The sequence below is a fragment of the Pipistrellus hanaki genome (genome assembly GCF_964339955.1).
Source record: "Pipistrellus hanaki genome assembly, chromosome: 1".
Lineage (NCBI taxonomy): Eukaryota > Metazoa > Chordata > Mammalia > Chiroptera > Vespertilionidae > Pipistrellus > Pipistrellus hanaki.
Window position 1 is genome coordinate 113,740,802 of NC_140503.1, and position 12,757 is coordinate 113,753,558.

A 12,757-nucleotide genomic window follows, 5' to 3' on the forward strand; every position below is an offset into this window, starting at 1 on the left:
TATATATATATATATAGCTGCATTTTGTTGAATGTTTCTTCTGCTTCTATTTATATGATCATGTGATTTTTATCTTTCAATTTGTTTGTGTTATATCACATTTATTGATTTGCAAATATTGTGCCAGCTTGCATCCCTGGGAAAAAAAATCCCACTTGGTCATAGTGTGTGATGTTTTTAATATATTGCTGGATCTGATTTGGTAATATTTTGTGCTCCTATATTGGGTGCATATATGCTTACTAGGGTTCTGTCCTCTTGTTAGAGTGAGTTCTTCAGTACTATGTAGTGACTTTTATTGTCTCTTGGTATGGCCTTCACTTTGAAATCTATTTTGTCAAATATTAGTATTGCTACCCCAGCTTTTCTTTTTTAATTATTATTTCCATTTGTGTGGAACATTTTTCCATCCCTTTACTTTTCATCCTGTGTGAATCTTTTGCTCTGAGGTGGGTCTCTTTGTAGATAGCTCATATATGGGTTAAGTTTTCTTATCCATTCACCTATCTTATGTCTTTTGATTTGAGTATATAACCAATTTACATTTAAGGTTATTATTGACAGGTACTTATTTATTGCCATTTTAAATCTTTATGCCTAAGTATTTCTTCATATTACTACAGCAGTCCCTTTAATATTTTTTGCAATGCTGGTTGGGTGGTGATGAATCCTTTTAGCCTTTTTAAAAAATTGTATGGGAAGTCTTTATTTCACCATTTATTTTGAATGATAGCCTTGCTGGAGAGACTAGTCTTGGTTTCAGATTCTTGAACAATTCATGCCATTCCCTTCTGGCCTATAGAGCTTCTGATGAGAAATCAGCTGATAGCCATACAAGAGCTCCATTGTAGGTAACAAATTCTCCTTTCTTTTGCTGCCTTTAAGATTCTCTCTTTGGTTTTTGGGCTGGGTCTCCAGCAGATTGGTGACTCTCTTTCATCATTAATGTTTTTATCTCTCTTGCCCCCTCCCTTCCTATCTACGAAATAAACAAAAACATATTTTTTAAGAAGATTCTCTCTTTGTCTGTAATTTTTGGCATTTTAATAATGATATGTCTAGGTGTGGGCCTCTGGGTTCTTCTTGCTTGGCATCCTCTGTGCTGCCTGAACTTGTGTGACTTCTTCCTTCACTGGGTTGGAGAAGTTTTTGCCATTATTATTTCTTCAAATAAAATAGCTTCTATATCTCTTACTTTCTTCTCCCTCTGGAGCTCCTAAGATGCTTATATTGATACATTTCATTCTGTCCAACAGCTCCCTTAAACTGTCCTGTTTTGTAATTGTTTTACTTATGTTTGGTTCTCTGATTAAATGATTTTTTTTCTGCCCTTTCTTCTAATTCATTGATATGATCCTTTGTTTCCTCTCATCTGCTGTTTATTCTTTCAGTGTATTATTATTTCTACTATGTCATTTTTCATTTCTGACTCATCATTTTTCATAGACCTTATATATTTTTTTCATGATGTTAAGCATCCTTATAAACATTGCTCTGAACTCTATATCTGAGATATTGCTTATCCCCATTTCACTTAGCTCTTCTTCTGGACAATACCATTATTCTTTCATTTGGGGCCTGTTTCTCTGTCTCTACATATTGGCTGCCTGTTTGGATTTGTTTCTATGTTGTAGGCAGATCTGCTATGACTCCCATTCTTGGCAATGTGGTCTTATGTAGTGGATGATCTGTGGGTCCCAGCAGCACAATCTTTCTGATCACGAGTCCTGGGTGCTCTAAAAATGTTCCTGTGCATGTTGTATGGGCCCACCTTTGCTAATTGAGTCTTAATTACTGTTGGCTCATATTTGTGTGGGCTCGAATCTCAGATTGGCTGTCAATGAGGTTCAACCCCCAACATAGCATGCAGTCTGTTGTGCAGTTCATTATCACATGAAGAAGAATTCTCCTCTGAGGGTCTGGAGCTTATCAACATATTTCAGTATTTCAGTGGATATACTGCTTATGGAGCTTATTGGATCCTCTCTGTGATTCTCTGAAGCTGACCACTGGGTTTATTGCTTTGGGGCCTCTGCAGAGGGTCTCTGGTACAGGCCAATGTTAGATGCTGTTTTTGACTGACCCTGAGTACCCAGTTTAGAGCTATCAGGGATCCATATCCTGTCGCTTCCTTTGCTAGGGATAAAAGCATGTGGCAAGGAGCAAGCTGTATACCAAGGTCTGATTTTCCTGGCCCAGGGCCCAGAATCAGTGGAGACAAAGACTCAAAGCCCCCTGAGATCCACCTCTGCCTGCAGGCTGATTGTTAGTCTCAGTCACTTAATGAGCCTCTTGCTCACTTTCTTCTTATAGAGCTTGGCTGGGCATAAACTCCACAGGATAGAGCCAGAGAGTATCCAATCAGTGGAGCAATTTCTTCTCTCCAGGCAAAAGCTGCATTGATGGGAAAGTTCTGCCTGAGGAAGATATTTTCTACAGAAGGGAGGAATGACTCTGCACAACGGTTCCAATGGTTGTCTTCTCTGCTCTCTCCCTGCCAAGTCTACTCTGCCCTCCAGCTGCTAGAGCCCAAGGTAATGGCTGCTAATGAAATTTAGTGTGTTGGCTCTTGAAGATGGTATCTGCATATCTAGCTATCAGTCCCTGATGGACAAAACCCCCAGTGCTTTTCACAACCAGATGTTAGTGGGCATCTTTCCCAGTTCCAGTGCACTGGGCAGGGCATTCTCATTTGGGATTTAGACTCCAGACTTTTCAGGAGGACTCTCCACAGCTGATATACCTCCAGAACCCCAGTTGCTACATGTGGGAGCACAGCCAGCCCTCTTGCACCTCCACACTTTCTACCAGTCTCTATGCAGTCTCTTCTTTATGCCCTTAGGTATCACACTTCTCTCCAACTAGTCTGCAGTTGCTTATTCAGGACAATTTTTCTATATTTTAGTTGTAATTCCAGTTTGGTCCTGGGAGAATGTCAGGTAGTTCCCACTTAATCCACCGCCTTCTTCCATGAATTCTGTATACTTGCTTTTAATTTACATTTTGTTTTACCCCTATTTTTCTTCTCTTCTTTGCCTATTCTCCTCCTGTGAAGTTGTCATTTATAATTCTAAAGTTCTCCCTAAAGACCAGGATGATCTCCCTAAAGACCCCACTGTCATTTATAATTCTAAAGTTCTCCCTAAAGACACTACAGCCAGATCATATAAAAGCATTATCTTATTTATTTAGCTCTCTTTACTAGAAACGGCTGGAAAGGAATGGTGGCAGCTATAGTGATCACACTTTAGTGTATTAAATTACATTATCTAATGTGTGCTTAACCAAACTGTAATTGTCTGTTCCTATTGTTGAAATAGGTGTTTTGGAGCATTGCTAAAAATGTCCTTTTGAATTTTTATTTGTTAAGCACATTGTTGGTGCAATTAGTTGCTGGCAAAGTCTGCAGTTCCTCAATAATTGTCTCCTTTCCTTTGTCCCAAATTCAGATAATAGTAGGACCTTGTCTTTTGTGTACACATGTGAGTGCTAAAAGGCACTTTCATAATAGAAAAGCTTACACATAAATAAATCCTGCTAGAAGCGTTAATTTTTGTCTCCTCCTACTTTACCAGATACAAAGGAATACATTGAGCCAGAGAGCAAGGGAGGGTGCTGAATAATTTGACCCAAAAGTCTGTGGGTCAGAGTCTCTTTTTTGAGAACTTTTATATTTATGGACCCATGCATTTCAATGTATGTTTTTGCTACAATATCTATAATTGACCATTCTTCTTTACCTCAGAGCCAAGATGCTTGTTAAGGTTCTAATGCTCTCTTATATAAGCTTGTATATATTTGTGTAAACTAATTTGTCTTTTTGTTCTACATAGCTCCTCCTCTTCAATAGTAACAAAGAATTCTACTTTATGTATACGTGAAATGGATTAATTACTCACAAGTTCAATGACAAGAAATACTTGAAAATCATAATAGAAAATGAGTGCCAGATAAGACAAAGTAGATATTGTAAAATAATGACATATATATTTGAAACATCCGTCTTATATCAAAACTGCTGTTTGAAATTTTAACCCTGTTATTTGGCTTCTGTAAATGCTTGCTTAAACAATAAGGAAAATAAGACTACTCCCACTTCAGAGAGGCCATTAATCCTTCCCTGAACAAAATTATGAGTGCTGGCATCAGGCCAGGCCTTTGGTTGAGGTCTCAAGGCCCCACCCAGCATATAGGGCCTCTTTAAGAACTTGCAAAAGGGCCAGAAACACCGCATATTTGGGAGACAAAGAAGGTAAAAACATATAAATAGGGAAAGGTCCTCCATGTTTGCGGTCCAGAATTTTAGAGACATTTTCCTCTGGGCCCATGTGTAATAGATGTAACTCCATCTCTCTAAGTGTTGCTTGGTTCTTCTCCAGTTTTCTGTAACATAATTAATTTGTTATATTTTATGAATATATAAATACACCTTTACACCTAGGTATGTAATGTTATATCTATACATTTAAGTAACTATATATGCATGCATACATAAAACAATAATATAAAGTAAGAAAAATAAATTGCATAACCTTTTATTATAATTTTGACATTTTGAATTCACACATTTTATCAATTCCAGGTTTTTTTGGGTTTTTTTATACAGAATTTTTTTTTTTTAATTTAACAGAATGCATTTCACAACTGAGATTCTCACAGTGGGAAAAGTAACAATTTATTTAAAGTTTTATATTAGTGGATATTATTTTGGAACAAATAAAATGAACATATTTGTGGAGTTAAGTCTCAGTTTAGAACATGTAATATTTTGATACCTTTACAGGGGTACCTCTTCCCTCTGCATCAAACTTCTCTATATTCAGAAGTTCTCAGGCTCTTTTTACCAGGATATAGAAATTAGAAATGTGAAGTATCCTGATAGTAATAGCAATTCCTAACTTTAAGACAAATAAAGACATATAACCACCAGTGACTGGTATCAACTTAACAAAGGGGTAAAGTTTTTAAACATTAAGTGCTGCATAAGTTTCTGCAGTCTTTACTTATGAATTAATAGCTTTTCCTCTCTCCACAATTCTTAGGGCAAATATAGAAGAAGTTTGGTTAGGTATTGACAGTAATAAAGCTGAGTTCCCTTTAAGAGTTTGGTAAATTAAAATGCGAAAGCTCATATATAATGTTCAGTTACATTGTGAGTCTTGAGAAGCTGGAGGACAAGCTCATTCACTCGCCAGAATGTGGAACTCTTGTCTCACAATTTCTTGGATACAATTCCTCTCAAACCGTTTCCTCACAGATTACATTCTACAACTTGCCAGGTGATTAGGAGAAGAGACTTATCAACGGACTCATCAGTTATTTCCTCTTTATTGTGAGATGAATGGCGTGACAGAGCAGAAGCAAAGAGGTGTACAATCCATTTTTAACATATTAAGTCAAGAAGGTCAGAGCTTCCATAGCATGGCAACAGCTTTGCAGATGCCCACGTCGTGATAGTTGAAATAACAAAGCCCAGAAAAGGTGACAGCCGAGAGAGCCAAGAGGCCCGCCTTGGCGGCTTTCTGCAGTGCGCCCCTGGGAACGTAGTCAGTGACAACTTCCTCCAGGCCCCAGTGGCTGTGGAGGGAGAGCACGGCGGCCAGGGAGTAGTCCACCGCAGGAGAAGGACACAGATAGGCCGCGGGAAGGAGGCCCAGGAGCAGGGCACTGGCCGCCCTCTCACTGGCCCAGCGGAGAGACGCAGCCTTGGAGCCGGCAGGGCGGCGGGGGAACAGGTGGATGCGCTGCGCTCCGCGCCGCTCCGGGGCGGGGCGGGCCTGGAGAAAGGCTGCGAGGTGAGCAGGCCTGACCACCGGGGTTCGGAGGAGGAGAGCCCGGCCGCCATGGGCTCCGCAGCGGGCACTCAGCCTCCACACACCCGCCATCTCGCTCCGGAAGGTTCAAGGTCACCCAGCAACCCGAAAACAGTCCCAGGGCACCTCCTGCCACAGCGCCAAGGAAAACAAGGAAAGGAAAACAGTTGGTGAAAAGGAAAACGGTTGGTAGAACGGAAGTTAGGGGTGGGTCGGAAGTCGGAAGTCAGCATGCTGCCACTGCACTCGCGCAGGCACGTGACCGGAAGTCCCGAGCCCTACGTGGACAATGGCGGAGCGGGGAGAGTCGGACTAAGCGGAATTGCAGGGCCTGATGGCGGCGAGCAGTTCACCGCACAGGTGCGGGGCCGGAATGGGGCGAGGAGAAGCGAGGCTAACGTGCAGGCCCCAGGCCCCCGCGGGGTGGTCGCAGGATGTCCCTGCTCCGCCAGGTTCCCTCGCAAAAGAAAGGAGTCCTGGCCGCCCTGCCGCCGTGAGCGGTGGTGCTCCGGTGCCCTTAGGCAAGCCCAGGTGTGAGGCAGGAAAGAAAGGTGTACGGGACTCAATTCCAGTTTTTATCATAGGAAACGATTGTAATTTTCCTGAACAGTAATGCTATTATATTTAAAATTAAATCCAAGCTGACATTTCTATGTGTCAACCTTTGCAGGTGTTTATGGGGCATGCTGATCTCATTTTGTCTTGGGCACCTGTCACCAGACAGTATCAACAGCCAGAGTCTATGGAACCCTGACTGCTAAGCATGGGACTGCCAACCTAAGTGCATTGTACCTCATGGGCAGAAGCCACCATCTGGGCAGGAAGAGCAGGCCTCCACACTGTCAGTATTATCGACATTAACAGCCTCTTGAAATATAAACTGACTAAGCAGCAGGAAAATTAACCCCTGGGAGTAGGGGCAGGTGGCAACCATTTCCACCAAAGCATGTTGATAGAAGAAGTGCCTACACTCAAATAATTTCTGAATCTGAGCCAAGAACTGCTGGTGCCTTCTGCCAGCTAACCATTCACTATTCAGTCTCCTCACCTGCTTCTTTCTCTTGGGACCTACACAAGCAATTCTCACCAGCTGCCCTGCTAGAGACCGCTCTGTTGTGATACCAGAGAAAAGCTGGGCTGAGAAAGAGTGAGCGTGAACAAGAGTTAAATCCATGTAAAGTTAAACAAAGCCTTAAAATATATATATTTACATACACACACACACACTCTTATGGGACACTGTTTAGAGTGCATCAGCTGATCAAGGCTGCCCTGAACTTGGGAACTATTATCAGCCTCTGAGCCTGAGAATCGTAATCTGGCCAGGATACCAAGTAGGTGCAAGGACACACGGTACACTGTGCCCTCCTGTAACCCAAATGACTGATGTCACCGTTAGCAGCTAGCCTTCTTTGTCTCTGGAGTAATATGCAGGTTACTGACCACAAAAAGGGCAGAGGCTGGAGAGAGCTCAGAGAAGAGAGGCGGCAGCACAGAGGAGGTAGCTCCCATGTGTGAATAAGAGAGGCTAGAGAGCACAGATGGAGCTGAGAGCTGGCACTGCTACAATGTAAGGCTAAGAGTGCATAGAGGCTCAGATGTAGCTGCCATGTTAACCAGCCAGTGTGCTGGGCAGGGGAGACAGGAGAAGCTGCTGAAGCCAGAGAGCTTAGGGCAGCTGCTGAGGCAGGGAGCTCAGGTGCTGCTGTAATGTAAAGTGGTGAGTCTGGGGCAGCATGCAGCTGCTCAGAGAATAGCTGTGGGTACAGACACTGATACTGCTTTATGGAAAAGGTCTGTATGTACCAGCCAGTGTCCAGCTGCCTGCTTGTATGGACTTTGCTGTGAGGGCTGTTCTTGTCTGCAATCAAGACTCATTCTTCTACATCCACAACATCCCTTGGCTTTCCCATCTGCCCCATGCTGGGGACTGACCTGTGCTCTTGGACTAAGTTTCCAACAATTAGTACAGTGGGCAGTGTTCAAGAAGGAACCTGCCCTGTGCTTGCCATAGTCAAATGGGAGATTTTAGAAGAATATATGGACTCAGAACAACTCAGAGCAGCAGTGCTGAGGAGGGCTCCTGTGGTCATTGACAATTCTTCTAGAAAGAACAAAATATATGCATTGGATGTAAATAAAAATCCTTTGTAGCAGAACCTATTTTTCAGGAGCTTTCCCATACATAAACATATAGCAAAAGCTAATTAGAATAACTTAATCTCCACATATAGTAGACATTCAATAGTAAATTAGTAAATACAAAAACTAACACGGACCTTCAAGACTGTTCCTGTATCTACTAGCTTTCACTTTTTATTGGGTCTTCCTTTCCTTCCCCTTTCCCTTTCCCTTTCCCTTTCCATTCTCTTTCTTCCTGATTACATAAAGATCAGGAACTATTCTTCTTTCTCAGTAACCTTCTCTGTTCCATTTCCTTGATACATAAAATATGGACCAACAGCAACAGCAACCTGGGAACTGATCAGAAAATGCAAAAATTCACACCAACCATAGACCAACTGTTTTAAAACCTGATAGTTGCCTTCTCCCCATCCCCAATAAATGTTAATGTTGCTTAAATACTACTCAGTAAGAGATTCACAGAACTGGGATCACATTAGAATCACCTGAGGAAATTAAAAACTACCAATGCCTGGGACAAATGGCTAGATTCTGATTTAATTCATCAGGTAAAGTGCCTCAGAATCAGTGTTTTTCAAAAGCACCTGAGCTGGTTCTAATTCACATTTGAGAAACAAAACAAAACTATGCATGAATTCCACAAATGTATTTTGAAAAGCTTCAATCAAAGCATACATTAGAGAATTCAGTTCATATATTGTGAAAATATTGTCTGCCTCTAGAATAGAATTACAGGAAAGAGGGTAGTGAAGTACAGTAGCAATCATCTCAGGTAGAAACTGCTGTTTGGGTTCTGTACTGATTTATTTGCTAAAACAATAGTTATTTTGATTTTCTGAACTTATGTATGCTATCCCAATACTCCATTGATGATGGTTTGAATGTCCCATTGATTGTGATCTCACTGGTCATCAAAGCACATTCTTCCTGGAATCAGAACAGCACAATTATCCTAAACTAGAGGTCTGGTGCACAAAATTCGTGCACGGGGGGGGGGGTGTCTCTCAGCCCAGCCTGCACCCTCTCCAATCTGAGACCCCCTGAGGGATGTCTGACTGCCCGTTTAGGCCTGATCCTGGTAGAGTCAGGCCTAAAGGGGCAGTTTCTACCTGAGATGATTGCTACCATACTTCACTACCAAAAATGTAATTGGTACCTTTGTGATATTCTGCCAATATATGCCAGATGTGGCAAGCTGTTCAGGGCTGTGAGATCTGGAGCACTTTTGCTGACTTATATGCCACTGACTTTTAATAAACGACTCCATAATTTGACTTTTTAAGGTGTCCTTTGTAAGATGGGGGTACACTACAACAGTAGGAAAATACATTGTAAATTACAGAATAATTGGGTTTATAACTGACTATAAAGAATACATTAAAAATTAACTAAGCTGTAGGACTTGGATTTTTAGAGGACAAATGATTGAGTTGATCATAACTTTAAGTTAATAACTATAAAAAGAGTTTTTAAGCTAAACTTTTATAATGGTGAAAATTTCTTAAACAAGTAATTTTTAATAAAACATTGAACATTGTTCTGTTTTCTCATCTACTAGTTAATATATAAGATCACTGTCCTGTTTATTAAAAAAAAAAATGAGATCATTCACTCCACTAGGGAATAGAAAAAAATCTATTTGAAATTGAATAGTTTTCCAAGAATCTGTTGAACTTCTAAACAAATTAAGATGATATAATCATTCAAATTCTAAAAGAAGAATATACAAAAATAAATAGATGAAGACAAAATATAAAACAGTACCATTTTTCAAATCTTTTACTTTACCTTGTAATAATCTGGATTTTTTTATAGAAAATGTAAGAGAATTACTAGACGATATCACTTTAAATTTATGTAAAAGAAAGTGTTTTCCCAAGATGGTAATACTGAGTTTTTGGATTGGAACAATAAGGAAGAAGAGGGGAGAACCTCACATGTCGCTTGTGAGGTTCCACCTTTGAGCCCAGGAGTTACCATAGTAACCAATCTAAGGGAATAGTGACCAATCATAGGGCATATCAAGGCACCAGAATCTGCAGCATTTATAACCCAAAGGGAAGAGGACTTCAGTGGGACTTTTTCCCCTCCCCACTTGGGAGTTCATTCTGTGGGACTTTTTCCTCTCCCCATGTGGGAGTCTGTACTTGTTCTTCAATAAATCTCCACCATTGCTACACTACCCTCTGTCCATGGATTCATTCTTCGATTCCAGCAGACAACCAGAAAAACAAAATGTTAGCATAAATGCTTTTAGGGCATATTTATTATACTTCTTTTTTAAATAAATTTAAAAACACATTAATCTCTACGTAAACTTTATATATTTTCAAATACTTTTAATAGAATATTAAAATGGAATTGCAAATACAATTCCATAAAAATGTGTATACATTTTGGGGGGGCACTCTGTAGTTGTTTAAACTATATTATAACAACTTTCATACTTTATTTGAACTACAAATCTTATCAATTGGTATTTTATAAAAGAACTTCATTTTTAAAATTTCATGTATATGAGGTTAGTCACAAAATGTGTAATTTATTTATATAACCCCTATTGTAGAGATGGTTGTATTTATAAATGCTATGATTTTAATATGTATGTGATAGATCCTCCCTTCCTCCAACTGATGGACGGAGAATGATATAAACTCCACCTGCAGCTGGACTGTGCATTGAACCACCAATCAGCATCTGCCAAATACCCTAAGCCCCCGATTCCTAAATCCCTAGGTCCCTAATCATGTGCCTTACATGAAACCACCAATCAGCCTGTGCTGAGTGCCCTAAGCCCCATCCCTTCTCTTTCCTCCCCTTAAAAGGTGCCTGCACCCCGGCCCTCTTCCTCTTTCCCCTCTGGAAGGCAGCCGGCAGTGGTAATCTTCTCTCCAATAAAGCCTGTGTCCTGGCATCCCGGTCTCTGGTCCCTCCGTTTCATCTTTCAGTATGTAGTGCTCAAAAACATGTGTTAAAACTATAACTAGTTCCTGCCAGGAAGCAGATTTTGCCGAGTAATTTGCAAAATTTATTATATTTTATTATATTTTTGAGCCTTTAATAATAGCACATTGGTCTCTTGAAACCCTCAGCATTTGACAGTTATGGGTGGAAAATGAGAAGAGAAAATTAATGAAGATAATGCTTAGAAGAGTTACCTCTTAGTAAATCTGGTAATGCAGCTTTGTTAAGGCACTGAATTTATCTTGAGATTAATTTAACTCACTCGAAAGTATGATGTTACTTACTGAGAAAATACTCTTTCCAGGAAATGTAGCAGCTTAGAACACAATTCTACTTAATTATAGGAAAAACAATAAAATCGTCATAAAACAAAATTATAACTATAAGTCATTTGTACAGACATTCAAACAATATTTTTTAAAAAAAACTACTTTGTGCCTAGCACTGTGCTAAGCAATTAATAAAAATTGAATAAGGTACAAATTCTAAGGAGCGGATATGTTCCAGAGAACTCAGAAAATTTCATAGAGTGATAAATGAATGCTATGAAGAAAATAAGACAGGCAATAATGCTAACATGTTACCTGTATGTTATAATAATGTTATGGTCATAAAAACAACCCTCTAATATGTGAAATAATAATTGTGTGAAATGTTTGCTGTGTGGAAAGCCCAATACTCTGTAATTTCCAAAATTAATGAACACCCCACTATCTTGATGTAAAAGCATGAGCCTTTAAAGTGTAAACGCCCTGCTCCTCGCATAAGGCACACTGTCTGGCCAACACAGATAAGGACCCAAGTTGTTTACTTCAGTCCATATAAGCCAGTGACCATCTTCAGTTGATGTCTCCTGCCCAATAAAAGGAGGATTCCACTTCGCTCTGAGAGACAAGCCCCTGACTGCTCTACTGTGTGAGCCTGAGCCAACTGCGTCCACCTGCCTGTCTCTATCCTCCTTGTCTGTCCTTCAGTGTGCATTGCTGGGTGTCCTTTGCTGGAGCCTAGGACCCTCTAGGAATCCTGTCTAATAAAAGAGTAATATGCAAATTGACCATCACTCCAACACACAAGATGGCTGCCCCCATGTTGTCAAGGATCCTGCCCCCATGGGATTCTTGGGGACACAATGGCCAGCAGGGGAGGGCAGTTGGGAGGCACCAAGCCTGCAGGGAAGGGCAGTTGGGGCAATCAACCCTGCAGAGGAGGACAGGGTTGGCCAGCAGAGGAGGGAAGTTGAGGGCAAACAGGCTGACATGGGAGCAGTTAGACATCAATCAGGCTGGCGTGGAAGTGGTTAGGGGGTGATCAGGCTGGCAGGAAGAAGCAGTTAGGGACAATCAGGAAGGCAGGCAGATGAGCAGTTGGGAGCCAGCAGTCCTGGATTGTGAGAGGGGTCCCAGATTGGAGAGGGTGCAGGCTGGGCTGAGGGACAACCTTTACACCCCATGAACAAATTTCATGCACTGGGCCTCTAGTAGGTAAATAAAGCCTGTGTGATTGCATACTAATTCTGTCTTGTGTGTCATGTGTTTTGGTTCAGCTCAGCTGTCTAGACACTGAAGTACCAGGGAATAGGGGGTTATTGCTGACGCCTGGTCACCTGCATTTGTCCCACTAAGTCTAGACAGATAATCAATTAATTGGGCCATAATTGGGACACCATGGATTTGATTTTGTGTATCTTTCATCCTTTGATGAACATTTATTTCAGTTGCTTCAGTGTTAGATTGTTACAAATAAAGCTGCTAATATTTGTGTGTATGTCTTTAAATAGACACATATTTTTATTTCTTTAAATAGACACATTTTATTTGGCTGAAAATATGAGCTAA

General features: G+C 40.7%; 1 protein-coding gene and 1 pseudogene across 2 annotated transcripts in view; both read right to left on the bottom strand.

The window, feature by feature from the left end:
* The window catches only part of LOC311620764 (nuclear prelamin A recognition factor-like), an 869,153-nt pseudogene that overhangs the window by 686,186 nt on the left and 170,210 nt on the right, over positions 1–12,757 (bottom strand). The gene's annotated exons all lie outside the window — the stretch shown is intronic.
* LOC311623420 (succinate dehydrogenase [ubiquinone] cytochrome b small subunit, mitochondrial-like) lies at positions 5,322–5,885 on the bottom strand (the record flags this gene model as incomplete). The annotated part of the gene is made up of 1 exon (XM_084885401.1): positions 5,322–5,885. One exon carries the CDS (start codon positions 5,883–5,885, stop codon positions 5,406–5,408), a length of 480 nt encoding a protein of 159 aa, XP_084741527.1. The 3' UTR covers positions 5,322–5,405.